The 26276-nt window shown below is 36.0% G+C and overlaps 1 protein-coding gene across 6 annotated transcripts; it reads left to right on the top strand.

Annotated features, from left to right (window-relative positions):
* On the top strand, window positions 1-25067 carry slc12a7a (solute carrier family 12 member 7a). 6 transcript variants are annotated; one of them, XM_026206598.1, is made up of 26 exons: window positions 9-676; window positions 5175-5260; window positions 5416-5547; window positions 5693-5839; window positions 6948-7002; window positions 7108-7238; window positions 7466-7701; window positions 8177-8394; window positions 8583-8747; window positions 9878-9976; window positions 10095-10152; window positions 10262-10436; window positions 10621-10739; window positions 12649-12747; window positions 13386-13505; window positions 13584-13688; window positions 13781-13949; window positions 15102-15297; window positions 15568-15737; window positions 15837-15968; window positions 18763-18870; window positions 19082-19192; window positions 20556-20725; window positions 20856-20870; window positions 22844-22977; window positions 23173-25067. In XM_026206598.1, exons 1-26 carry the CDS (start codon window positions 559-561, stop codon window positions 23262-23264), a joined length of 3360 nt encoding a protein of 1119 aa, XP_026062383.1. In that variant the 5' UTR covers window positions 9-558; the 3' UTR covers window positions 23265-25067. The 6 variants fall into 6 exon arrangements, with proteins under 6 accessions (XP_026062387.1, XP_026062384.1, XP_026062386.1 ...); XM_026206603.1 differs by having other exon boundaries at window positions 547-676; window positions 5155-5260; XM_026206600.1 differs by lacking the exon at window positions 9-676 and adding an exon at window positions 3150-3853.
* Window positions 25068-26276: the final 1209 nt, after the last annotated feature.

Genomic DNA, 26276 nt, shown 5'->3' with positions numbered 1-26276 from the left:
GTTTTAGTTATAGCCTTTCCAGAGAAACAGTAGCGATGCAGTTATTTTAAGCGTCAATTCCTCTCCAGTCCTAATGGTTCCTGAATGGAGTGATTGTAGCACACATTTCCTTTTAGGAACGTCATAAAGGGGGTAGGGCAGGGAATAGGGCTGGGGTTGAGGAATGCCACATTGTGTTTAGCCTTTTGTTCCCGTCACTTTGGCCAGTCTCAGATGACTCTCTGACACGGCAAACAATCATCTCCCTCCCAGCATTCACAGGTACAACGAGAAGGGCAGTTAACACGAAACAGGAAGCACCAGCTCAAAGCTTTGTGGCAGGACAGAACAGCCCGTCGCTCCTCGAGGGAGGAGTTGTGTACAGCTGCTTATTTGGTTGAGAGTGATCACATGGGCTGCCGCGTCTGAACAACAGTTGTGAAGAAGTCAGAAAACTTCGAACTGTGGCGAGCCCAAGAGACTTGTGGTGAGACAGAGAGACATAGAGATAGAGAAAGATAGAGAGAGAGAGAAAAGACTCAAGGAATATAACACTGAGCACATGGTGTGAGGGAAAAAATGCCCACAAACTTCACAGTGGTGCCGGTGGAAGACACCCCAAATCCAGAGTATGATGGAGAGATAATGCAAGAAGAGGACAAGGAGGAGACATACACGGCAGCGGGACCAAACTCAGGTGAGAGCTTTCTGTGTAAAAAAAAAAGAAAAAATCTGCCTGGACATGTGCAAACAAAAGAGCACTTTTAAAGGCTTATTGTGCAAGACTTGGGTTTTCTCAAAAGCGTCTGTTTACAGTAAGCGCATCATCAGAAGCAACTATGTGACGTGTTCACTTCCATGTGTTTGTGAAATCATCTTCTATGGAGTGTAAACAATTGATGGTTTCCTGGTGCCTTTTCCCCCTTCATTTTCCTGTTTCTCTTTTACTCCGATGTCTTCCGCTGTTTCTCCTTAGATTAATTAACTTAATCGGTTGCTCCACTTTTTTGTGTAGAAAAAAAAAACCTTTTGTCAAGTCAAGTTGCACAGTCTTCTTCTATGCGACGTTCTGAACTTTCTTTTGTGGATTCCATTCAAATTTAAAGGGATAGTTTAAAATGGAAAATTCTATCATCCTCAAGTTTCAAACCTGTATGAATATCTTTCTTCTTCTGAACACAGAAAATTTCATTTTAAAGAATGTTGGTAACCAACCTCTGTAGTATTTTATTTCCTTACTGTAGAAGTCAATAGCTATACCTCAACTGTTTGGTTACCATTATTGTTTAAAAATAGCAGAAGATACAAATTCATAGGTCTGGAAAAACATGAGCGTAAGTAAATGACAGAATCTGAATAACAACTAAATGGATGCATTCATTAGGAATTTTAATTTGCATCAGGATTCTTGTTGTGTAACTTGTTGATTGTTTTTTCTTTGTTTACATCAAATGTGAAAGTTGTGTTTGGTCGATGTTCCTTATTTTCTGACTTGACACACTATTGGAACAGGCGTAATCATCTTAATCATCTTAAATCATCTTAATCATCTTAAAGTTAATCTTTATTCATTCACATAATAATTGCCTAATCCAGAAGTTTTATTTCATGTGTGTTAATATGTGTACAGTGGTGTGTAGCAGAACTTGTTGCTCATCATTATGGAATTTGTCCTCATCCTTTTAACTGGCCTATTTAAAACTTTCCATGACAAAAATAAGTTTAATTGTGCTGTTTCCTTTATAAGATGAAATGCTCCTTGTGGAAAAACCTTCCCATGGCTGTAAAGGCATTTTGTGTTGGCATCAGATGAACATTTAACCCTATAAAGCCTTACTGTAGAGTACATGAATTTCCTATAAATGAACAAGGTCAGAACTCTGACGAAAAACCTGCTCTTCATGCCTTCTGTCCTCTGATTGATAGTTCAAATATACACAACTATAAAAATGTCCTATTCAGGTAATCTTTTTAATGTGATAACTTCATAAAGTTTTGGGGAAGTTCTGGCCTAGTGGTTAGAGAGTTTGACTCCTAACCCTAGGGTTGTGGGTTCGAATCTCAGGCCGGCCATACCGTGACTTAGGTGCCCTTGAGCAACTGCTCCCCGGGCGCCACAGCATAAATTGCTGCCCACTGCTCCGGGTGTGTGTTCACAGTGTGTGTGTGTGTTCACTGCTTTGTGTGTGTGCACTTTGGATGGGTTAAATGCAGAGCACGAATTCTGAATATGGGTCACCATACTTGGCTGTATGTCACGTCACGTCACTTCACTTTAAAAATGTAATGCTTTTTCTAAAGTAAACATAAGATAAATTGCATTTTTATTATTTCACCATTTACTGGACTGAAGCAACTTTTATTTGATCATCCATACATCATTTTATATGAAAATTAATTTTAAAATGCAAGTATCAAAAAGAAACATTTGTATCTCAATCATCGTTGCATTCCCAAAATACAGAGATCATAAAACTAAGCATTTAATACCATCTTGTGTTATTAGGAGATCTAGAATGAACTATAATTCACCTGAAAACTGTCAGAATTTCATTATATCTTTTAGCCACATAAATAACATTTGCACTAAATTGTATACTTTTGCTAAGTTTTGGCATCTGAATAAAACTGATGTTACTACATCATACATATATCACGAATATATCAATGGAATCAATTACAATTTATATATATATATATATATGTACACACACAGTTATTATTAATAGTTATCTATGGCCAAATCTGTTATACCTCTAAAATCCGGTATTTATACAGTAAATGCATGCCAACTGAGCTTTCCCAAAACATCACAAATTAGTCCCTGTGGGATTTCATTGTTTATATACAAAATTAGCATGTGTACAGGATGATAAACACAACTTACAAACCACACGGAGGGAATTCTCAGGAAAAGGATGTTTCGGAAACCTTGAAAGCTTTTAATGAACCTCCTCTGTTATTGTTCTGATTTCACTGTGGAAAGAGACGTGAAATTAGATCCTTTGGCAGCACAGGCCTGGGAAATAAATATTTGCCAGTTTACTAATACAGCTTTAAAACCAACTTTCTCAGTCTGTTTAACAGCAGCAATATACCTGTACCTCAATGCAGCACCGAGGCCAGTCTTAAGTCAGTCCAGTCACTGCTTAAAAACTAATATTTAGTTAAATATAAATCTCTAAATATTTATCATCATAATCATATTATACCCACTTCAGTTATTCCACACTGGACACACTCCTTAAGTTTCGCTTTGAAATATTTCTGAAATTACACAAATGAGGTCTAGCATGCTGATGAACTGGATTTCAGTTTTTCTTTCAGCACATATTCTCTTTCAGCCGAATAACTGGTTTTGAATAAGCCTTTACTGTAATCCCCCTCCCCTCCTCGAGTTGATGAGAAGTCTTTCAAGACTCGCGCTCAGTCAGTGATCTAGTACAGAGGGTTTTAGAAATACAATACAGAGCCAGTCTGGTGCTGTTTTTGAACCTCAGAGAGGACAGGACAAAACAGACTGGAGGGCAGGGAGAGGCTGATATCACCTACATAAAGCTTGTACTGGAATAAACATGAGTGAAGAAGATAGAGAAAGAGATGATCAGATATGAGAGGTAGGAGGGCAACCGCTGGAAGACAGAGACGGGCTGCTCTTCTTCACACAGACCTAATGAGTCTGTCTAGCATAGCTTAGAACAAGTCGAGAAGACTAGGTGAAGACTACTGAACTGTTACTCAACAGACTGGCATTAGACTGTACGGCAATGTCCTAAGGCACAGCGTTCTTACTGCTCAGACCATCAGAGACGTACATGCTTTTGTCTCCTTCTCAGCATGGACCGTGAAGAAGGTTTGAATCTAAAGACATTAGGTGAGTTAGAATTTCATTGATATGCATTAGCAAAAAGACCATTACAATGGCAAGAGTAAGCTGATTTTAAACCATCTTTTCAAATTATGTTGAGCATTTGAAATTTCTCATACTGGAAGAATGCTTGTTTGACCTATATATAGCCTATACATTGGTAATGTTTCACTTTCTTTTTTACCGTCAACATATGCTTCTTACATTAAGACAGGGGTGTGCAGTTGACAGCTCACAGATCTGCTGTTGTGAAGGTTTAAGATATAAAAAGATTAAAGCATTAAAAACCGTATCATCTTGAGTCATAGTTTAAGGGAACATAGGTTGTGTCTTCAATGAAAAATGACCTGGATGATCTGTTTGTATTTCACGGTCTCAAACGTAAAAAGAAAAAATATCTCATGCTTGTTTTCTGCAAATATTGGCTTGGTGAATGCGACATGCGGCATATTAAACAATATACGGGCATTAAACACTTTCAGGGTTATTTCAAAGATGACAACATGAACCTAGTGTCTAGTAAATGAGGTGTTCGATTATATTTCTTGACTAAAATAAGAGATGATGAGTTATGTGGAAAATGTGAGTTTTGACATGTTTTCCCAAGACAAGAACAAACATGTCGAGTTAACGCTTTCACTTTTATTATTATTTTCGTACTTTTACACCTTATGTCTGGTCCAAAGCTAACAACACTGGAAAAAAAAAAAAAAAACAGATGAAGCTCTAATTTAGACTAAATACACTTACATGCATTTTGTAACCTGATTTGCAGTTTTGAGTAGATTTTAGAATTTTTGTTATAAAACGAATAGTTCGGGTCCTTGATTCTGATTGGTTGAGCTGCGTTCTAAGCTGTTGTAAATTACACTACAAATAAACACCATTGTTTACCTCTGTGTGTTGCTCAGCAACTACTTTGTTGGAACCACAACTGTTTCTGAGGAACTACATTGTTTGGTTGCAAGAATACTGTTTTTATTTAAATCATTACACTTTATTCTGTGAAACCTTACTCCTTATATGGAATAAGCGTTTTATAAAACAATAAGCCCCGTGAAGCCTTGGTTTACAGTGAATTTATAACAACTTAGCTTCACATTGTACCTAACAATGCACCTTAGGTGATATAAATTCACTGTAAACCACAGCTTCACGGGGCTTATTGTTTTATTTTCATTTCTTATACATCTAACAATGAGGTACCTGTTTCTGTGCGAGTTTGTTGTGTTTGGAGTTAAAAAAAAATTGTGTAGCAAATTCCAGCCTTTAAACAAAAAAATCAACCTTGATTTAAACCATATTAGTGTTTTCTCTCATTTGCCAGGTGAAGAGACTCCCAAAGAAACCAGCTCTTTAATAAGTACAGATCATGATGACAGCATCTATGGCAAGAATATGGCTCTGTATGAGGTAGGCTAACAAACTGCTTAAAACCAACCATTTCATCTTTGTGCATCAGCAATCACTGTTTGAGAACATTGTTCAAAGAAAATACTTCACCTTATTTATAGTGTCTTTAAATTACAAATTTAAATCATTTTGCTGCTCCATGTCTTCACTCACAGGATGAGATTGACAGCACACCGATGGTGTCATCTCTCCTCAACAAACTGGCCAACTACACCAACATTACCCAGGGGGCCGTCGAGCACGAGGAGGCGGAGAGTGAGGATGGGATTCAGAGGGTCACCGTGAATGTGAGTCTGCAAACTGCCTCGCAGCGAGATGGTTAAAAGACTCTCAAACGCATTGAATTCACAGCTTCTGCAGGCATTTTGCTGCTATCTCAGTTTGTTCTACATAACTGAAGTGTTTTCGTTTTATGTGTCAATCTGTTTGAAGGGCCCTCAGATGGGCACATTTATAGGTGTGTTCCTGCCCTGCATGCAGAACATTCTGGGTGTGATTCTTTTCCTGCGGCTCACATGGATAGTGGGTACCGCTGGAATCTTGGAGGCCCTTGCTATCGTCTTCATGTGCTGTTCTTGCGTGAGTTTTTTTTTTTTTTTTTTTTATTAAAATGAAACATGGAGCCATTTCTTCACTCACGTAATAAAAATATGCCCTTTTGCCAGATTTGACAGTTTTGTCACACAAAGAAATGAAAAACTTGACATGTCCAAAAGTATTTCAACAACACTTCCTTATAATTATCAGATTTGGTCTTGATTCTACACATTGAAATTCTAGACAAATATGTGCTTCAGACTTTGTGCCAACAGTTTGTGACAATGCAGAAATTGAGACCATTCTGAGATTTGTTTTTACCAAGTCAAATGCGGAACAACTTTACTAGCCTATTCAAAGGCTGGAACTTTGTTTTCTTTTTTTTTGTTTCTTAATAAAAACTAATAGGACCGCAATAAACAATCTTTTATGTTGTAATTCATTTCATATAAAATATGTTTTTTGTTATTTTTGTATAGTATAAAACTTGAAATGTTTGAGTAAATAAAACATGCCTTTATGTAAAGACAATTTATATTTAAGAGCTGTCTGAATGAATTTCACTAGAAACTACATAAGTAATTCTCCCGTGCGTGTCAAGACATGTCAAGACACACAGAGAAATGTCACTGTGTGTGTAGCGGGAAGCTGAAAGTTTGTTGTCAATCAACATGAATCAGAAAAACTTACCAGGGATCATTCAATATGGCTAACCTTTTGGGAAATCACTGGTTGTAAAGACAACAACAACAAAAATGGTTATTTATTTGTTCATTTGCTTTGCTAAGATTGTCCTGTGTTCACTGGAACCACAAATGTATCCACACAGGTGGTAAACATTTTTAAAAGATACTGTTTGAAATGGCTTTGGCAGCCCTGAAATATTAAAAAATATATTTTAAGAAAGCTCTATAACAATTCAAACTAAAGGTGAATTCTAACAGAAAATAAAGTAAATTGAAAAACTTTTTTAATTGCCAATGGAAATAAAATATCCTAACCTTGCATCAAGCATATGTAGGTTTTTGTCTTTGGGTGTCTACATATGTTTGGCCATATGAGGTATCCTTATAGCCTTTTTGATCATATATTTTCAACTGGAATTTAACAAAATATCTGTTTTACATGTGTCTTTTTTTCTTATCTCTAGACCATGCTGACTGCAATTTCAATGAGTGCCATTGCCACTAATGGTGTAGTGCCTGGTATGATTTCAATCTCCTATGTCACTCTTTTATATAATATTTTTATTATTATTGACTCCATAATTGATTTTAAGTCCACCTGAATCTCTTTTCTTCCCACTTTAGCTGGTGGTTCATACTACATGATCTCCAGAGCATTAGGCCCAGAGTTTGGAGGTGCAGTGGGTTTGTGTGTCTACCTGGGCACCACATTTGCAGGTTCTATGTACATACTAGGAACCATGGAAATCTTTTTGGTGAGTCAAAACTTACAGACCAACATTAACAATTTCTTGCAAACAAAAACAGCACTCTTTCATCGCTACAGAAGAACTTGTGTCAGCACTGAACTAACACAAGTCAGCAGATTCTATCATTAACTCACCTTTTCATTGCTCTTGACATAACCTCAAAAATCATATTAGCTTGTGCATTCTCAGTGTGATAGCAATAACCCTTTCTCTCCTTTCATACCCTGATACAGACATACATAATGCCCAATGCTGCTGTGTTTAAAGCAGAGACTGGAGAGCCAACTGGAATGCAAAATGACATGCGCATTTATGGGACAATCTGTTTAGTTATCATGACTCTGGTAGTGTTTGTTGGAGTGAAATATGTCAACAAGATGGCTTTGGTCTTCCTGTCCTGCGTAATGCTGTCAATTGTGGCCATCTATGCAGGGGTCATCCAATCTGCCATCAAGCCTCCCAATTCTCAGTGAGTAGTGCTGTATTTTTTTACATGGACATAAAACATTATGCTGCGTTCAAGTGTACAAATTGTCAGATTTAAATTGGAAACATGACATGGAATTAGTCTTAAAAAACATTATATTGTTCACATTAAATTTTGATCAATAAACCAAAATATCTACATGTCAGTTCAAAATGAATGACATTGGATGCCCGTGATGTTATATATGAATTACAGTATATATACAATAAAATTATATATGATTCTGGCCTGGGCTACCTGGCACTACATTAAAATAAAACTGCATCTGCAAGTTTCTGGACACTTCCATTTATTTTTTATTTTATTATTATTATTATTTATCTAAATGAGTCTCCAAATGTGTTTTAGGATTTGATTACAATATGCTACAGATTACTTTACAATGTAAAATTTTTTAAATATGATGGTTCATACTATTTCAGCACAAGTTAATTTCTGGTCTCTCTTGTACATCAAGACATCGAGTGTGTCTGCTAGGCAACCGCACCTTGCAAAATTCAAGGTTTGACAAGTGTGACAAAACAGAGCTCATCAACAACGTGACCACCCCCACCCAGCTATGGAAGCTTTTTTGTATAGGTGGCATTGAAAATGCAACATGTGATGATTACTTCACCCATAACAATTTAACAGAGATTCAAGCTGTTCGTGGCTTGCTCAGCGGGGTCATATCAGGTGAATACTCAAATAAAATTACACTTCAAAGCTATACAAATATAATTTAACCACAAATTAGTTGAACGCCACAAGATTTCATGATGATAACAAAATTAAATAGTTTGTTTGTTTTATAACCTGATGCATTTTGACAAAGTTTTCAATTTAGGTTGCTCAGTGTTTTACTGTGTTAATGTTTCTCCTAGATAACATGTGGGGACACTATGGACAATACAAAGACATAGTGGAGCAGGAGGGACAGAGTTCAGAACGAGCTTCAGATAACAACAAACCGGGCCAAAATTATGTTCTCAATGATGTCACTACCTTCTTCACCCTTCTGGTTGGAATCTACTTTCCTTCAGTTACAGGTATTTTAAACCTGTATGATTTTCTTTTTTTTCTTCATTTAGGTGAATTTTTGCAGGACTGGTGAATTTCAAGTTCCAAAATGACAAAATCACCATATTATTACAACTCCACAGTAACCTGAAGCATGGAAAAGTGACTAGAAGGACAACATTTTTCATTTAAATCTATCTGGTTTTATAATATTTTATAGGTTTTACATTAAAAAAAAAAAAATATATATATATATATATATATATATATATATATATATATATATATTCTTTTATTTTTATTTATTTTTTTAATTCAAGTGAAACTGTAGCAAAAATGTCAGTGCTCTAACAAGAGCTGTAAGCTGAATACATAAATGACAATTGCTGCTGAATAAAAATAATTGCATAAAGAATTCAAACTCAGAAACAGAAAATGGATGTAATGAAGATCAAGTTCCAGTGAAATATCTTTACAATCCTCTAGTACGCCTTTAAGTCCATCATTATGTGTGGATTTTGAGTGGCAGGTTGTAGGGTGAAACACTGTCTGAAATAGACAGTTTAGTTACAGTGTGTCTTTTCCATTTTTTATGTAAAAACAATAATGTTTATAAAAGCCAAAAGTTTGAGCAGTATATGAGCCCTTCACAATGTTACTTGTACTTCCGTATATTTTTAGTTTTTTTTTTTATTTTTTTTATTGTTTTGGCTACAAATGACTAAAGACAGAACTTTTTTTACCTTCTTCGATTACAAACGGATTCATCTGCAGGTTTGGTTTCAGTGGTTTTTGAGTAAATATTCACTTCATCGAGTGCTCTTTTTGTTCTTTTGGTATTAGGTTTTATAGAGAGAGAAACCTCTTCAAATGTTTCAAAGTGTGATTGATCTGTGAGAATGATTCAGATGGAATTGCAAACTATTGGTTGATTATATTAAATAAACTAAGTCAAAAGAGAGATTCTGTGTAACATTGTGTAAAATATTGTTGTTGTATTGAAAGACATTGTGCCTAATAAATCAAAAAGCTTCACTACAAAAAAACAGTGTGGTTTAAAAACAAACAACAATGCTGAAAAGTTCAGTTAAACTATTTGCTGTGTAAAAAGTGTTTTAAAAGAAACGCATTAAATGTTTCTTTCTCTTGATTTTAATAGGAATCATGGCTGGGTCAAACAGATCTGGAGATCTTCGAGACCCTCAGAGGTCCATTCCCACTGGGACCATAATGGCTATTGCAACCACCTCCGTTATCTGTATCTTTCTGCAAAAACCTAAGCCTCTTGGGAAATAATTTTAATCAGTTAGTTTTTCAAACAATTTTATAATGAATTATTTGACAAGTCAGACGAATACCTTAATTCTGCTAAACAGATCTTTCCTGTGTGGTGTTATTCGGAGCATGTATTGAAGGTGTTGTACTCCGAGACAAGTAAGTGCTGTTTGGTAATAACTGTGGTTTACAAAAATGCTTGCTAAATCAGTTCGGTTTTAATATTCTTCCTGTTTTGCGTGTTTTTTCATGCTTGCTTTCGTAATAGGTATGGCGAGTCAGTTAAAGGGACTTTAGCTGTTGCAACATTAGCTTGGCCATCTTCATGGGTGATTGTGATTGGCTCATTTTTCTCCTGTTGTGGTGCGGGGCTACAGAGCCTCACTGGTGCTCCCAGGATCCTTCAGGCTATAGCTCGAGATGGCATCATGCCATTCTTACAGGTAACAACATGCTCTGCCTTTCATTTGTGATATTTTATTAAAGTTACATTTATATGTCCTGAGGCACAGGTCTGTTTGAATTGTTCTTACTTAATATATAGAGAGAAAGAAGTGAAAGTTTGCAAAACACTTGACAAAATTGTCTTGACTCTGAAGACTAACATGTCCTACTTCTTACTGTTAGGTGTTTGGTCATAGCAAATCTAACGGTGAGCCAACCTGGGCCTTACTCCTAACTGCAGCAATCTGTGAGATTGGGATCCTCATTGGTTCCCTGGATCATGTTGCTCCCATCCTGTCAATGTGAGTGTATTCTCATTGCTTCCACATCTACTATGTGACATAACCAGGTCCGGTGCCAGTTTAATATATATATATATATATATATATATATATATATATATATATATATATATATATATATATATATAATTTCTGATTTCAAAAAAGTTGGGACACTTTACAAATTGTGAATAAAAACAGAATGCAATGATGTGGACGTTTCAAATGTAAATATTTTATTCAGAATACAACATGACACATCAAATGTTTAAACTGAGAAAATGAATCATTTTAAGGGAAAATTAAGTTGATTTAAAATTTCATGGCATCAACACATCTCAAAAAAGTTGGGACAAGGCCATGTTTACCACTGTGTGGCATCCCCTCTTCTTTTTATAACCGTCTTCAAACGTTGCTCAAGTTTAGGAATAAGAATGTTGTCCCATTCTTGTCTAAAACAGGCTTCTAGTTGCTCAACTGTCTTAGGTCTTCTTAGTCGCATCTTCCTCTTTATGATGCGCCAAATATTTTCTATGGGTGAAAGATCTGGACTGCAGGCTGGGCATTTCAGTACCCGGATGTTGTCTGGCATTGTCATGTTGGAAAATGCAAGGTCTTCCCTGAAAGAGACGACGTCTGGATGGGAGCATATGTTGGTCTAGAACTTGGATATACCTTTCAGCATTGATGGTGTCTTTCCAGATGTGTAAGCTGCCCATGCCACACACACTCATGCAACCCCATACCATCAGAGATGCAGACTTCTGAACTGAGCGCTGATAACAACTTGGATTGTCCTTGTCCTCTTTAGTCTGGATGACATGGCGTCCCATTTTTACAAAAGAAAACATAAAATTTTGATTCGTCTGACCACAGAACAGTTTTCCAAACTCATGGCAAGTTTTCTCTGAGAAACTGCTTTCTGATATTGCTCTACTATTTTTCGCTGCAGCATTGGGGAATTGGTGATCCTCTGCCCATCTTGACTTCTGAGAGGCACTGCCACTCTGAGAAGCTCTTTTTACACCCAGTCATGTTGCCAGTTGATCTAATAAGTTGCAAATTGGTCCTCCAGCCGTTCCTTATACATACATTTAACTTTTCCGGCCTCTTATTGCGACCTGTCCCAACTTTTTTGGAATGTGTAGCTCTCATGAAATCCAAACTGAGCCAATATTTGGCATGACATTTCATAATGTCTCACTTTCAACATTTGATATGTTATCTATATTCTATTTTGAATAAAACATAAGTTTATGAGATTTGTAAATGAGAAAATTTACCCACAATTTGTACAGTGTCCCAACTTTTTTGGAATCGGGTTTGTGTATAAATAATGACTCCAAGGTTTTGAACCGTATAGTGTATAATGTTACGAAAGCTTTTTATTCCCAATAAATTCTGGTCTTTGGATCTTTCTATTCATCAGAGAATTGTGAAAAATGAACTCAACTGTTTCAAATATTGATAATAATAATAATTTGTTTTTTGAATGGCAAATAAGCATATTAGAATGATTTCTGAAGATCATGTGACTGAAGACTGGAGGTAATGATGCTGAAAATTTGGCTTTGATCACAGGAATAAATAACATTTTAATGTATTCAAAAAGAAAGCAGTTGTTTTAAATAGTTAAGATATTTCACAATATTACTGCTTTTGCTGTATTTTGGATCAAATAAATGCAGGCTTGGTGAGCAGAAGAGAATTCTGTAAAAACATAAAAAATCTTCCGGTTCAAAAATCTTTGACTGGTAGTGTAGGTTTTATTCATTTTTATTTCAGTTTTAGATTTAGTTATTTTGGTCAATTTTAGCAAAAGTTAAACTAAGTTCAAAAAAAAAAAAATCAGTTAACATTTTATTTCAAAAAACATTTTTTTTTATTGTAGTTAACTATAAAAGTCCTGCTTCCAATTTCTATTTTGCAGGTTTTTCTTGATGTGTTACCTTTTTGTAAACTTGGCCTGTGCTGTCCAAACGCTTCTACGAACCCCAAACTGGAGGCCAAGATTCAAGTTCTACCACTGGTGAGTAACACTATGATTATTAGAGCAACAAGTCAAGTCACCTTTATTTATACAGCACTTTATTGCTTTAAAGCAGCTTTATTAGGATAAATAGGAAGTTAATAATTCAAAAGTGCAAACGGAGATCAATTCTGCTCTAAAGCAGCTCTAAGAAAAACAATAGTGTCTTTGTTCAGCTGAGGTCAGTTCAGTGTTGATTCAGTTCCATTTAATTACTGTGTAAAGATCATCAGTTATGAAAGTAGATCAATTCAGCTTTAAAGCAGTCCTGTAGAAAACAGTGATGTCATAAGACCAGCCTTGAAGAAAAAAATAAATGACTAACTTTTTAAGACTAGTCTAAATAGTTTACGCAACCGGCCCAGTTCACATCCAACAATGTCAGAACGGTCAATACAACAAAAGCAACAGCGGCAAGGAACCCCAAAACCATTGGTAACAAAAATGGAGAGAAAGGAAACCTACTTGCTTACAAATTCATGCTGTTACATTGGTTTTACATTAACCAAACAAGTGTAGTGTAATACCTATTAGTTCCATCTGCATGTAAGTTGAGGTTAAATGGACCAGTCTGAGTTAATGTTTGATTGTGTGAATTACCATTAATTGCACCATTGGATTTGTTTAAATGTCTGCAGGTCCCTCTCTTTTCTTGGGATGAGCCTGAGTCTGTCCCTCATGTTTGTCTCATCTTGGTATTATGCTTTGGTTGTCATACTGTTTTCTGGATGCATCTACAAGTACATTGAATACAGAGGGTAAGCAAGTGTCCATAATATTCGTAGTGTTTTAAAGCAAAATGTTCAATATTAACTCTTCATTTAATTTCCCCTCAGGGCAGAGAAAGAGTGGGGAGACGGAATTCGAGGATTATCCCTTAATGCAGCTCAATATGCCTTAATAAAATTGGAGGAGGCACCACCTCACACCAAGAACTGGAGGTGAGCATCCAGAAGAATCCAGTGCTGTGTACAAGCTTCTTCATACTTGACAGAATCTAAGACAAATATTTCAAATGTAACTCACCTTCCAGACCTCAGCTGCTGGTGCTCCTGAAGTTGGACTCTGACTTGGGGGTAAAACATCCACGTCTGCTCTCCTTTACCTCACAGCTGAAGGCTGGGAAAGGCCTGACCATCGTCTGCTCAGTGCTGGAGGGCACATACATGGCTCGTGAGGCAGATGCAAAGCTCTCTGAAAAGGTAAAGACTTACAGTTAAAGCCAAGCTTCTTTGTCTTTAATAGAAAAGCTAATTTGTTTTTAGCTTTGACAACTCAATAGCATTCTTTGAAGTTATTGCGTATTGCAAGGTTTCCCAAACAGTGGCTTATACATGAAACACAGTGCATTATTAAAATGATTAAATATATATTTTTTATTTTACATTTATAATTGTAATTTACAGCTATAATAAATATGTCTTGATTGGTATAATTTGAGTTAAAACATACCTCTGCTACTAATAAGGATAATAATAATGAAGATGTCAATGTGTTGTTAAATGTTTTGAAATATTAACTTAAAATCTCAAGGCAAAAACATTTGGGAACCCCTGGCACTTTTCTCAAATCCAGTGAATTCAATGGGGAAGTAATTGCTGCACCACTGCTTACAGCAAATGTTAAGGGAAAAAATGTAAAGTAATTTTTTTTTTACCTTGCCTTTCAGAACCGCTTACACCCATAAGAAAATAATAAATGCATCACCAAATGTACAGGTTTTTCATTTTATATATATATATATATATATATATATATATATACTGTATATACAGCAAAAAAAAAAAAAATGTAATGTTAAAAACAAAAACAAACAAAGGCTTTTCTACATAACTACAATTCCCCCATTCTAAAATGCTGGCAATATTTTATGTAGTCAAATTAGGCAATTTAGGGCTTATAGTGCACAAGAATATAGTATAGAATTCACATAGAAATCTCACCGTTTATGACGTTAATTTGTGTGGTTACTCTGGTTTGGTTAACAGAAGGGTTGCTGGCTCAAACTTTGCTAAAAAAAAAAAGTCATGACCATTGTGCCCTTGAGAAAGACACGTAACTGCAGATTGCTCAAGAGTGAAAGGCCTTGTAATAAGTTATGGCGTATGCAGACATTGTATGACAGTCACAAAACAAATTTGAATCACTGTAGTATTTATTTTTTTTTTGTCATTTTGTTAAATAAAGTTCAGGGGATAGTAGTGATTAAACATAAATGTATGTTGCCTTTCTAACAGCAATTGTATGCATCTCAGCTTATGTCAGTACTTAATACTTAATGTCAAACTGAAAATTATTCAACATTATGTCAACTTACTAACATTACCTTTTTTTCTTCTTCTTCTTCTACACAGAATATCAAAGCAGCCATGGCAAAGGAGAAAACGAAGGGTTTCTGTCATGTGGTGGTGTCCTCTAACCAGCGGGATGGTTTCTCTCACCTGATCCAGTCTGCAGGGTTGGGTGGCATGAAACACAATTCAGTGCTGATGGCCTGGCCCGGAAACTGGAAACAAGCCGAGAGCTCCCTCTCCTGGAAGAACTTTATTGGTGCGTATGTGTCATTTTCTGATGCTAAGCTGCCATAAAGTCAGATAACCATCTTAAAGCAATGAGGTCATGGATTGTTAATGAAGATTATAATAATAATAATAACTTGTGTAGGCTTTAGGTCTCAAAGTTCCAAAAACGCTGCACTATTACAATAATTTCCACATCATTTTAGATCAGTTTGTGACATGTATTTGTGAAAACGGTGCAGTAAAGTGAATTTCAATCAGTTTGACAAAATAGTAAAAACTTAAATGATTTGTCCCAAAGACACCGTCAGAGAGACCACAGCTGCCCACCAGGCCCTGTTAGTGGCTAAAAACATCGATACATTTCCCACATACCAGGACCGGTTAGCTGAGGGTACTATTGATGTCTGGTGGATTGTCCATGATGGTGGTCTCCTCATGCTTCTTCCGTTCCTGCTCCGCCAGCACAAGGTAACACAATGTCTGACACAGAAAACGGATCTTTTTTTCTTTCTTTTTTTTTTACCAGTAGTTATCAGACAGTGCTTTTCTCTCCCTGGAATCATATAGGTTTGGAGAAGGTGTAAGATGAGGATCTTCACAGTGGCTCAGATGGATGACAACAGCATCCAGATGAAGAAAGACCTACAGATGTTCTTGTACCATCTGCGTCTTGATGCAAAGGTGGAAGTTGTGGAAATGGTGAGATACAATTTTTATCTGGATTACCTTAAAATAAATTAAAATGGATTCATAATAAATATTTTTAATTAAAAGGCTTGCACGACTACTGATTTCTGCTGGTCGATTTCTTATTTAAAAAATACTCTAGTTACTCGACTACTCGTGGTTCTTGCTACTGAAAATAAAAAGACATGAAATAATTCTTATCAATAAACGCTTATTAATTCATAGCCTGATGCAACAATTACATATTTACAGTGAATAAAATTATAAACGCAACACTTGTTTTTGGCCCCCTTTTTCATGAGCTGAACTCAAAGATCTAAGACTTTTTCTATGTACACATGATTATTTGCCGAGATAATCCATCCTCCTCACAGGTGTGCCATATCAAGATGCTGATTAGACAGCATGATTATTGCACAGGTGTGCCTTAGGCTGGCAGCAATAAAAGGCCACTTTTATTATTCACTGCAGATTAATCAAACAGTTTTGAGGAAGCATGCAATTGGCATTCATTTCTCTACCATAAGCCACTTCTAAAGCCGCTTCAGAGAATTTGGCAGTACATCCAACCGTTCTCACAACTGCAGATCATGTGTAACCACACCAGCCCAGGACCTCCACAACAAGCATCTTCATCTCCGAGACCCTCAAAGAGACCAGCCACCCGGTTAGTTGTCATAACCGACTTGAGTGGGCAAATGCTCAGATACGAAGGCGTCTGGCACTTTGGAGAGGTGTTTTCTTCACGGATGAATCCCGGTTTTCATTGTACAGGGCAGATGGCAGACAGTGTGTATGGCGTCGTGTGGGTGAGCAGTTTGTTGATCTCAACATTGTTGATCGAGAGCCCATAGTGGCGGTGGGGTTATGGTATGGGCAGTGGTATGCTGTGGACAACTGAAAAATAAAAGATGATGAAAGTGACGTGACATTCAGCCAAGTATGGTGACCCATACTCAGAATTTGTGCTCTGCATTTAACCCATCCGAAGTGCACACACACAGAGCAGTGAACACACACACACTGTGAACACACACCCGTGGGCAGCCATTTATGCTGCGGCGCCCGGAGGAGCAGTTGGGGGTTCGATGCCTTGCTCAAGGGCACCTAAGTCGTGGTATTGAAGGTGGAGAGAGAACTGTACATGCACTCCCACCACCTACAATTCCTGCCGGCCCAGGACTCGAACTCACAACCTTTTGATTGGGAGTCCGACTCTCTAACCATTAGGCCACGACTTCCCATAACATTGTTGATGGCATTTTGAATGCACTGGTTTTTGGACCCCCTGGACCCCCCAATACAGTAAAACTGCACATTTTAGAGTGGCCTGTTATTGTGGCCAGCCTAAGGCACACCTGTCCAATAATTATGCTGTCTAATCAGCATCTTGATATGGCACACCTGTGAGGAGGATGGATTATCTCTGCAAAGGAGAAGTGCTCACTAACACAGATTTAGACAGATTTGTTAACAGTATTTGAGAGAAATAGGCCTTTTGTGTACATAGAAAAAGTCTTAGGGGGAAAAAACAAAAGTATTGCGTAAATTGTGTAAACTTTATAATTATGATATTACATATTGAAATTTCCATCTAACAGCCAGTATTTGTATCTGTAATGATCACATAAGTATTTATATCTGCATTGCTATAAATCCAGGTGGAACATCCTACATCTTTTTATTTCATAGTTATCACTGAACAAGTATGCCGTGTTAAACTAAAATGATTAATTTCTAAAAATATATTTATCATGCAAGCAGAGAGATATTATGACAAACGTTTACTGATCACTGTTTTAAAACGACTGAATCAATTCAGTGCACCCATTTTCATTGCGCAGAACTATTTAAGCGAGTCTTTTTTTGAACTTCACTAAACAAATGTGCATGTGCCATGCAAACCAGCAATAGAAAAAGATGCAAACATGTACGCCAAGTAGTAAATAAATATGTATCTAAGTTGATTATTGGCCTACTCTACAGAGAACTTGTTTGGTTTTTGAGAGTTTGATTGGTGAGCGTGCTGTGTTTATTCTATTAATTTGTATCATATCGTAGCCAAAGGTTAAAATCATTCTTTTAAATATATAAAAATAATAGAATGTTTATGATGTATTATTATAGGTGATATTACTCTTGCCCAGCTTTGATTTCTGATAGATGCACGGTGAGGCAACAGCAATGCTGTGTTTGATTTGCCCTCCTTTCAATCATAAAGTTTGCATTCATTCACATCACACTTTATTGCGTGACTTTAGAGGTCTGTGTATAATATTGCGCTGATCCCCTGGCTCAACTGTTATCTAACAAACACCAGACTGTGCCAGCCTCAGCCGAATATTCAAGCAAAATTATTCCTTGTCCAACATTCATTTTTGAAGCCATTATCCATGCCATTCTAAATAAGGTATTCGGCTTCGGGCACACCCCTAATTATTACATTAAATATGTAAATTTTACGTGCAACATAGATAAAGTCATAGAAAGTAACAGCTACACGCAATATTGTAGTACTAAAATTCACGTCGTACTAGCAAATTCTGTGCATGCATTATGGTTTATGCATCCTAGAGTAGTCGATTGTTTCCAAGAGCGCTGACTAGTGGTTAAAGTAGTCGATCACAAGACTACTCGACTAGTCTATGAAATCCCTAATAATTAATCAGTTTACCTTTTAATAAATTAACCCCATTTTGATAAATAAAAGATATGTATTGTATAGTACAGTATTGTATAGTATTATGTGTGGTGAAAAGTTTGCAAGATACTGGAATTTAACTTTAAATTGTAACTTTCTTTGTAGCATGCAGGTGATATTTCGGCCTTCACCTATGAGAAGACGCTTGTGATGGAGCAACGCTCTCAAATGCTGAAGCAGATGCAGCTTTCTAAAACGGAACGAGAGAGAGAGGTAATATTTATCTGGCAATGCATTGTTTTCTTATTGCTGTCTGGTTATTATGGGACTGTATGGGGTATAAATCAATGTGTTTGCTGTCAATACACATGCAGAGTCATAAGTTTTAGATTCAATTGTGAGGCATTGTTAGGACTCTGTTTTACATGAGGCCTCTTCCTCCTACTTAACAATTTTGGATTATTTTCTATGTGGCGACTACTAGATTCAAAGCATCTCAGATGAATCCCGGAATTCCATTAGAAGGAAGCCCTGCGGAGAGAAACCAACTCAAAGCAACAAGTTTCAAGTGCCAACTATAATTCTGGATGAGGAGGTAGCTCAGGGGTTTACCTCTTAATGATCCTAAATGTTTACTCTCTGTCAATGCTACTAGCACCAAATAACCATCCTGTCACCCTCTCCTGAACCATTCCATCCGAACAATCTCTTTTCCACTGTGCCTGGTACCTGAGCTAGAGCTGTGGGAGTTGTGCACACTAACATCACTGGTCCTTTTTGTATGTAAAAGCGCACCCTGGTTCCAGATTGGGCACCATCTCTGACACTGTGGAAAGCCCCTGTGGAAAAGCAGTAATCCATTCACACCGTGAGACATGACATAGCCACAGCTTTCACCAATGGCTGCCATTTGCAGCTGTAATTCTGCTATGAAAATTTTGGAATTATTTAGCAATAAGCATAACATGGCAATGAAATGACTGTGGCACTGAAAATGTAATGCTTTCATTTATTTACAGCATGTCTGCATGTCATTATGGAGCATGAGAGTGTCTCGAGTTTTGAGTGAAAATGTTTGCAACTCCACTAATTATTCTTCTTTATTGTAAGATTTATTTAATCAAACTACGCTACCATTCAAAAGTTTGGGGTTGTGTTAGAATTTCTTTTTTAAAATAAGTCTTTTACATAAATGTTCTATCTGAATATATTTTAAAATGTAATTTATTCCTGTGATGCAAAGCTCAATTTTCAGAAACATTATTCCAGTCTTTACTAGTGTCACACGAATACATTAGTGCTCAAAAACATGTCTTAATTACTACTAATATAATATACATTTCTTATATTTATAAAAATGTGATTAATTTTGTGGAAACAGTGAATGTTTTTTTTTCATATATATAATTCTTAAGACAAATATGTTCAAAACAGAAGAGAGACATTATGGAACATTATAGATCTCTTTTAATATCACTTTAGATCTATTTAGTGCATCCTTTGTGATAAAAAGTATAAATTTTTTATTATCATACTGACACCAAACTTTTGAAGAGTAGTGTATTTGATTGCTTACTTTTGTGTTATGTATTGAAGAATTTTTGGTTATTTACTGTGTGGTAGGTCTAGTTACTAATCCATAGTTTGTTTCTGTTCGTGGATATCGCAACATTCCCACAACATTCATTCCCTGCTGAAAAGATCAGCATAACTGATGTGCCGGTGGTAGCTTATCCAGTAAGGCCTCCCTGGTCAATCACCTTGATCAGCAAGCACACCAAACCAGCATAAACCAGCCTGGACCACCAAGGAAATTTCCTTGGCCCCTGCTGATCTTTTCAGTGGGTCTTTTAACAAAGTTTGTCTATCTAGGTCCTGCCAGTCTGCTATCCAATGGCATTTTCAGTGAACATTAATGAAGTTTGTTGTTGTAATCAGGGTGTGTCTTGCTCTTTCAGGCTCAGCTGATTCATGACAGGAACACAAAGTCACATGCCACTCTGAACGACAAGGTCACACCAACTTCTGACCGAGTCCATATGACCTGGACTAAAGAAAAGCTGATTGGTGAGAGAAACCGCCATCGGGAGGCTCACATGACTGTGCGGGATATCTTCAATATGAAACCGTAAGTTCAATAAAGGCCGTTAATCAGTAAATTCAATTTTGCAGTTCATCTGAATCTGTTTTATCATGTTTCAAAATAAAAAAAAAGTTTGGCTTCTTTCATGCTAAGACATTTTGTTTTGTCCTTCCAGAGAGTGGGAGAATCTGTAAGTGTTTTTGACTTTTGTGCAAGCGTCTTCATTAGTTGTCTGGTCTGTGTTACAGTAGTAGATATAAACAGGATGTGTTGCATGTGTGTCACGCTAAACATGCGGCATGAATTGGTGTGTGTCTCTGTGTGTGGCCTGCTTGAGTCAGTGTGAGTCACAGTCATGGCATGTGTCAGCATGAAGCATTGTGACATAGATGTTTCTGTTTGCATGCGTTTCAACGCTAACTCCGCGCTTGCTTGAGATGGTATGTATTCTTTTTAGTGCTAAGCTGCAGATTATCAGCCATTAGTTGTATTGAGTGTAACATGTTTTTATGTTGTCTTGTTTTATTGATGCTGTTGACTGCTGTTTCTGGCTATTAATGCATATTCAACATATGGATGAATTGTACATTAATTTTACACTTCATTCATCTAGGGCATATGGATAATTCTGTTTTCTAGCAAAGTAGATGGTTCTTTTTTTGCAATCCTTTGCAAAGATAAGGATTTAAGAAAATTCAGAAAATTATTATTTATTTTAAATCACATCTCTATCACTCAACCTTGAATCCTGCTTGGTCTTTAAGAATATAAGTCTTTAATATATCAGCCTTTGAGAATTGGATCCCCTTCATGTTTCAAAGCATTTTTAAGGAAATACAATAAAATATATTCACTCATTTCACAATGTAGTAAACGATAAAGTATGAATCTCTACTAAAGCTGCAGTACATTACCAGTTAATTCTTCAGATATATATACTACTAACTCCAAACAAACACTAATATAGAAATGTTTGGAGTGAGTTAGATATTTTTCTTAAAGAAATTAATACTATTATTCAGCAAGAAGCATTAAACTGATCAAAACTAATTGTAAAAAACTTTTCTGTTATAAAAAATAGATATATTTTAAATAAATGATTGTTCAAATAAATGCAAAACAAAAATGTGGTTCAATTTTTAAGGGAGAAAAAACATGGTTTCACTGTGTGTGTGTGTGTGTGTATTCAGAAAAATGTAGCTTTGCCCTCACAGGAATCAATTACACTTTAAATATATTTTTTAAAAACAGTTATTTAAAATGGCAGTAATATTTCTGAGTATAACAGTTTTTCTGTATTTTTTATCAAATACATGCAGCCTTGGTTAGGGACTTCTTTCAAAACCATTTTAAAAATATTACTTCAAATGTGTTAATGTATGTAAAAATATGGTAAGGTATTTTATGATTTATTTTTGATCTCAGATAAGCGTAAAGAAGAAATCTACTGGCCTAATGCTCACCATTAAAAATGTCACTGACGGTGATGTCATCATCTGAATACTAAATTGTGACTGATGTTCTACTTTACATTCGTGTTCATATTCAGTTTTTTTTTTTTTTTCTTTCATATATTATTTACACCTGATATACTATTGTTCATGTTTCCCGAATATGGAAGCATATGGGTAGCAATATTCAATTTGGAATGTAATATGCAAAATGACAATGCAATATGTAAAATGGCAATGCATTTCTGTATTTACATTTAGATTTTCCAATACATTTGTGCAACGTTTGGTGCAAAATGAAAATTAAATTACATCATTTTAATTTGACATTTCACACACTAGTTTTAATATGTAAAATGAATACTAATTTTAACGCTTTATAAGTTGCAAAATGAAAATGTTTTACAGAAATGATTAGATATGTATAACATGTTTAAGCAAAAACTGTGGCAAAATTATCATTCAAATGCTATGTTTCTTAATTGCATTAACAATCACAGTCAAGACACTTAAGATTGCATTTTCATTCAGTGTCCCGCAATGAATGTAGCAAAATTCAATGTGCACACTGAAAATACATTCCGAGCCAATCACGTCTCCGCCCCCTCCCGCCATGTCAATCACTGCGTGAATATTGCTACCCATATGCTTCCATACCCGAAGCTCTAAGCTAAGTCTTAATGCTAAATGTGAATGAATGAATTTTTCACAGGGATCAGACAAACGTGAGAAGAATGCACACTGCAGTCAAGCTGAATGAGGTTGTAGTCAAAAAATCCAAGGGAGCCCAACTGGTGCTGCTGAATATGCCAGGACCACCCAAAAACAAGGGCGGAGATGAGAATTGTATCCTTTCATCAGCTGAATGCAGACAGTTACATGTTTGATTAAAAGGGGGCTGTGATACGTAATGGAAAGAATCTTGATAACAAGGTCTGTCATTTTCTTTCCAACTTAGAGCTTAATTCATAGAGATTTACTACTTAAATGTCACCTTCATATAGAGCATCTCTGCACACTTCTCCTTCACTCTGAGGTCAGACATGGAGTTCTTGGAGGTCCTCACAGAGGGATTGGAACGGGTGCTGCTGGTCCGAGGTAGCAGCAGGGAGGTCATCACCATTTACTCATAGCATCATGCAGAGACAGACACTGAGGAGAATATTTCTGTGAGGAGAGATTGTCCAAAGCTGCACAGATACTGTACGGATGGACTCAGGACAGGCAATAGCACTCCAGCTGCAGGCCAGCACAACACATTTGAGGATGTAAGAGGATTCTTCTCATTGCGCATGTTTACATGCACACCAGTAAGCTGATAAATCACAAATATCAGGTTATAACCAGTTTGACGTGCACATCAATAACCTGACAACGCAAGTAAGCAGCGTCTACATGACTTTATTAATAAATCCGGTTATTTCCCTGTAGTGACATCAAAATATACTAATTTGCGTATCTGACTTTTTAAGTATTCCATACATTTGTCAGTTGTGATGTTAAATTAAGCGTGCAGCATGTCGGGAAACTTACAGCTCATATATTATCCTCTCATGCAATTATAAACGAAGCATTGTGACTGAACCACTTCTGCTGCACAATATGAGAACACATTTTTATCATTTTCTGATTCATGAAAAAGTCTGCTTTTGTGAAATATTTCCTTCTTTCTTTACTGCAAGATGTTTGCTCGGTCTAGATGCGCTTAAAGCAGCACTAATGATGCGTTCCTGTCACGTATCACACATGCGCAGACAGAAAGCTGGATATATTGTGTTTACATGCCGTGCGAAATCAGAGTAAGAGGCAAAAAAACATCCTGTTGCGACCGGTTTATGCTTAACGCCGTTTATGACCTTACTCCGATAAAAGAAAACTGGTTACTGCATTTTTGACTTAGCATAATCGGCTTAAGAACGTGCATGTAGACGCACTCATTTTCTTTTCAGTTAGAGTTGTCCACTCGTGATTGGCTTGACAAACACATTTTAGTACCAAGAGGAAATGGGGTCCTTGGATGTGGTCTTTAATAATCATTTAAATAAAGACAGGCCAAAGTCCATAAAGCTTGAAGAGTGACATCAGCTGTTGCATTGCTGAGTCATATGACCACAAGGGACAGTGTTTGAAATGAAGTGCTTGTAATTTATATGTATTGAATGCATATATTTTTGTATCTCATCACATTCTTCTGCTGAGCTTTATACACTGTGATGTTAGTTCGATTCACAAGATTTTTGTTTTGTTATCAGTATTGCTCACTTTGCAGTATGTGTAAAATCATGATTATATCACCAGTCAAATCAAATGGTTGAAGCCTGTTAGTATTTTTTTCAATACTAATTTTCCTCTTAATGTTTAATATGTAGCATTTTTGCAGTCATCAAGTTTCCATCCAGTTTTTGTGCTGTTATGTTATCAACAGAGAATACGCGTAAAATTGCGGAAATTGCTGTCTGCAGCCGGTTTCTTTCCAACTGGCCTTTTACCGATAAAATGGTGTGTTTTGACATCATCCCTTTAAAAACTAATTGTTCTATAAGTTGTTTTTTTGTGTGTTTTTTTTTTAAAAATTGACCTCGAGATGTTTCCACATCATTTTACCTACTGCCCAATTATATATATCTTCTATATTATTAAATTGTATAGGCCTGTATAAACATTTTTTAACAAGTGTCATGAGTGTTTTTTTTTTTTTGTACTTTGTTATAGACTATTTAGATACTTGATCATCAAGTATTATTCATAAATAGGTGCAGTTGTATTAGCCTATCATTATTTTTCTGATGAACTTTTAGAGGAAATGTTTATTTTGGTTATTTTTATTTCTTCTAACCAACAACCGATGTCATTAAGCCATTATTAACTTACAAGATTGTTAAATTACAATAAAATTTGATATGTGTCTGTGTCTCAATAAAAATAATTACATTTGTTTTCCTGGGATTCATTTTATATACTCAAAAAGCAGCTGAAACAACAGAACATAAGGATTCACGTGGTTATGTCATAAATAGGCCTACTGTATATGCAAAGTATATTTTTCTAAATAATAAATTAACAAAACCTAAAGAAAAAAAATGCAACATTTAGCAGCCTAAATGCAGAATTTCGGCTCATTTTTGTTATACGCTCTTGAGAAAGTGGCATCCTGTTTGTTTCCTTTATTTTACAAAAGCACAATGTTTTGTTTTTATTGTGAATTTACACAAAGTAATATTTAGAGTAGTTTTTAATAATGTCTTACTCTCATGTGACCACAAATGAAGGAGTATTGGGCGATAAATTCACATTGGGCATCTGCGCATCACATCACATTTTCTTTGTATAGGTGAGGTCATGCTTTGCCAAACTGAATTGTGGGTCTGTTGGCATCACGTCACTGGCATTGCTTGCGGCAGAAGTAGAACATTTCTCAACTTTTCAAGTGCCAAAGGAGTAGTCAGCTAATCAGATCGCCTCATGCAAAAAGCCTATCATGTGGTCATGCTGAATGCATGGACTACAGGCTATTTAAACTGAGCAGTGCACTGTGAAAAATAACGTAAACGTACTAGGCTACTAAAGGAATATCAAATTAAAATAAATATGTTTGAGAGGTAACTTGTATTTTATTTTATTTTTTTACAAATATAAAATAATTTTAGATGCAATTTAATATATTTAATGGGAAACGGTGATTAAATGTGAGCAACGTCATGAACATGGACGCTGCCTATAGGCTAATTCTTCCATATGACACCACATTTATTTGCCTTAAACTCCCTTTTCTCTACAAAATGTTTCCAAAAAAATGTTTTGCATCATTTGAAGTATTGATATAGAATTTATGCACTAAATTTAAACTGAAAAAGATAATGTCAACACATGAGAAATTAAAGGTGCACTGTGTAATTTTTTTTTTGGTGAGGTTGCTAATTGCAACCAAAAGCACAATCCCCCGCTCACCCCTCCCTTAGAGAAGCTACGCTGACCAACACAGGTAAAGATGTCATTGATAAAGACAGCAGAGATCAATGAGATTTCTTTACAAAGGTTAATCAAGGAATTATATTTACTTAATTATTAAATAAATCAATGTTATTGTGAATGTTAGTGTACTAGTTCATCATTGTGTCAGTATTTTATTCGCAAAAACAACAAAG

Source organism: Carassius auratus, chromosome 27 (assembly GCF_003368295.1).
Source record: "Carassius auratus strain Wakin chromosome 27, ASM336829v1, whole genome shotgun sequence".
NCBI classification, from domain to species: domain Eukaryota; kingdom Metazoa; phylum Chordata; class Actinopteri; order Cypriniformes; family Cyprinidae; genus Carassius; species Carassius auratus.
Note: the sequence above shows the minus strand (reverse complement) of the source record. Positions and strands in the feature narration are given on the sequence as shown.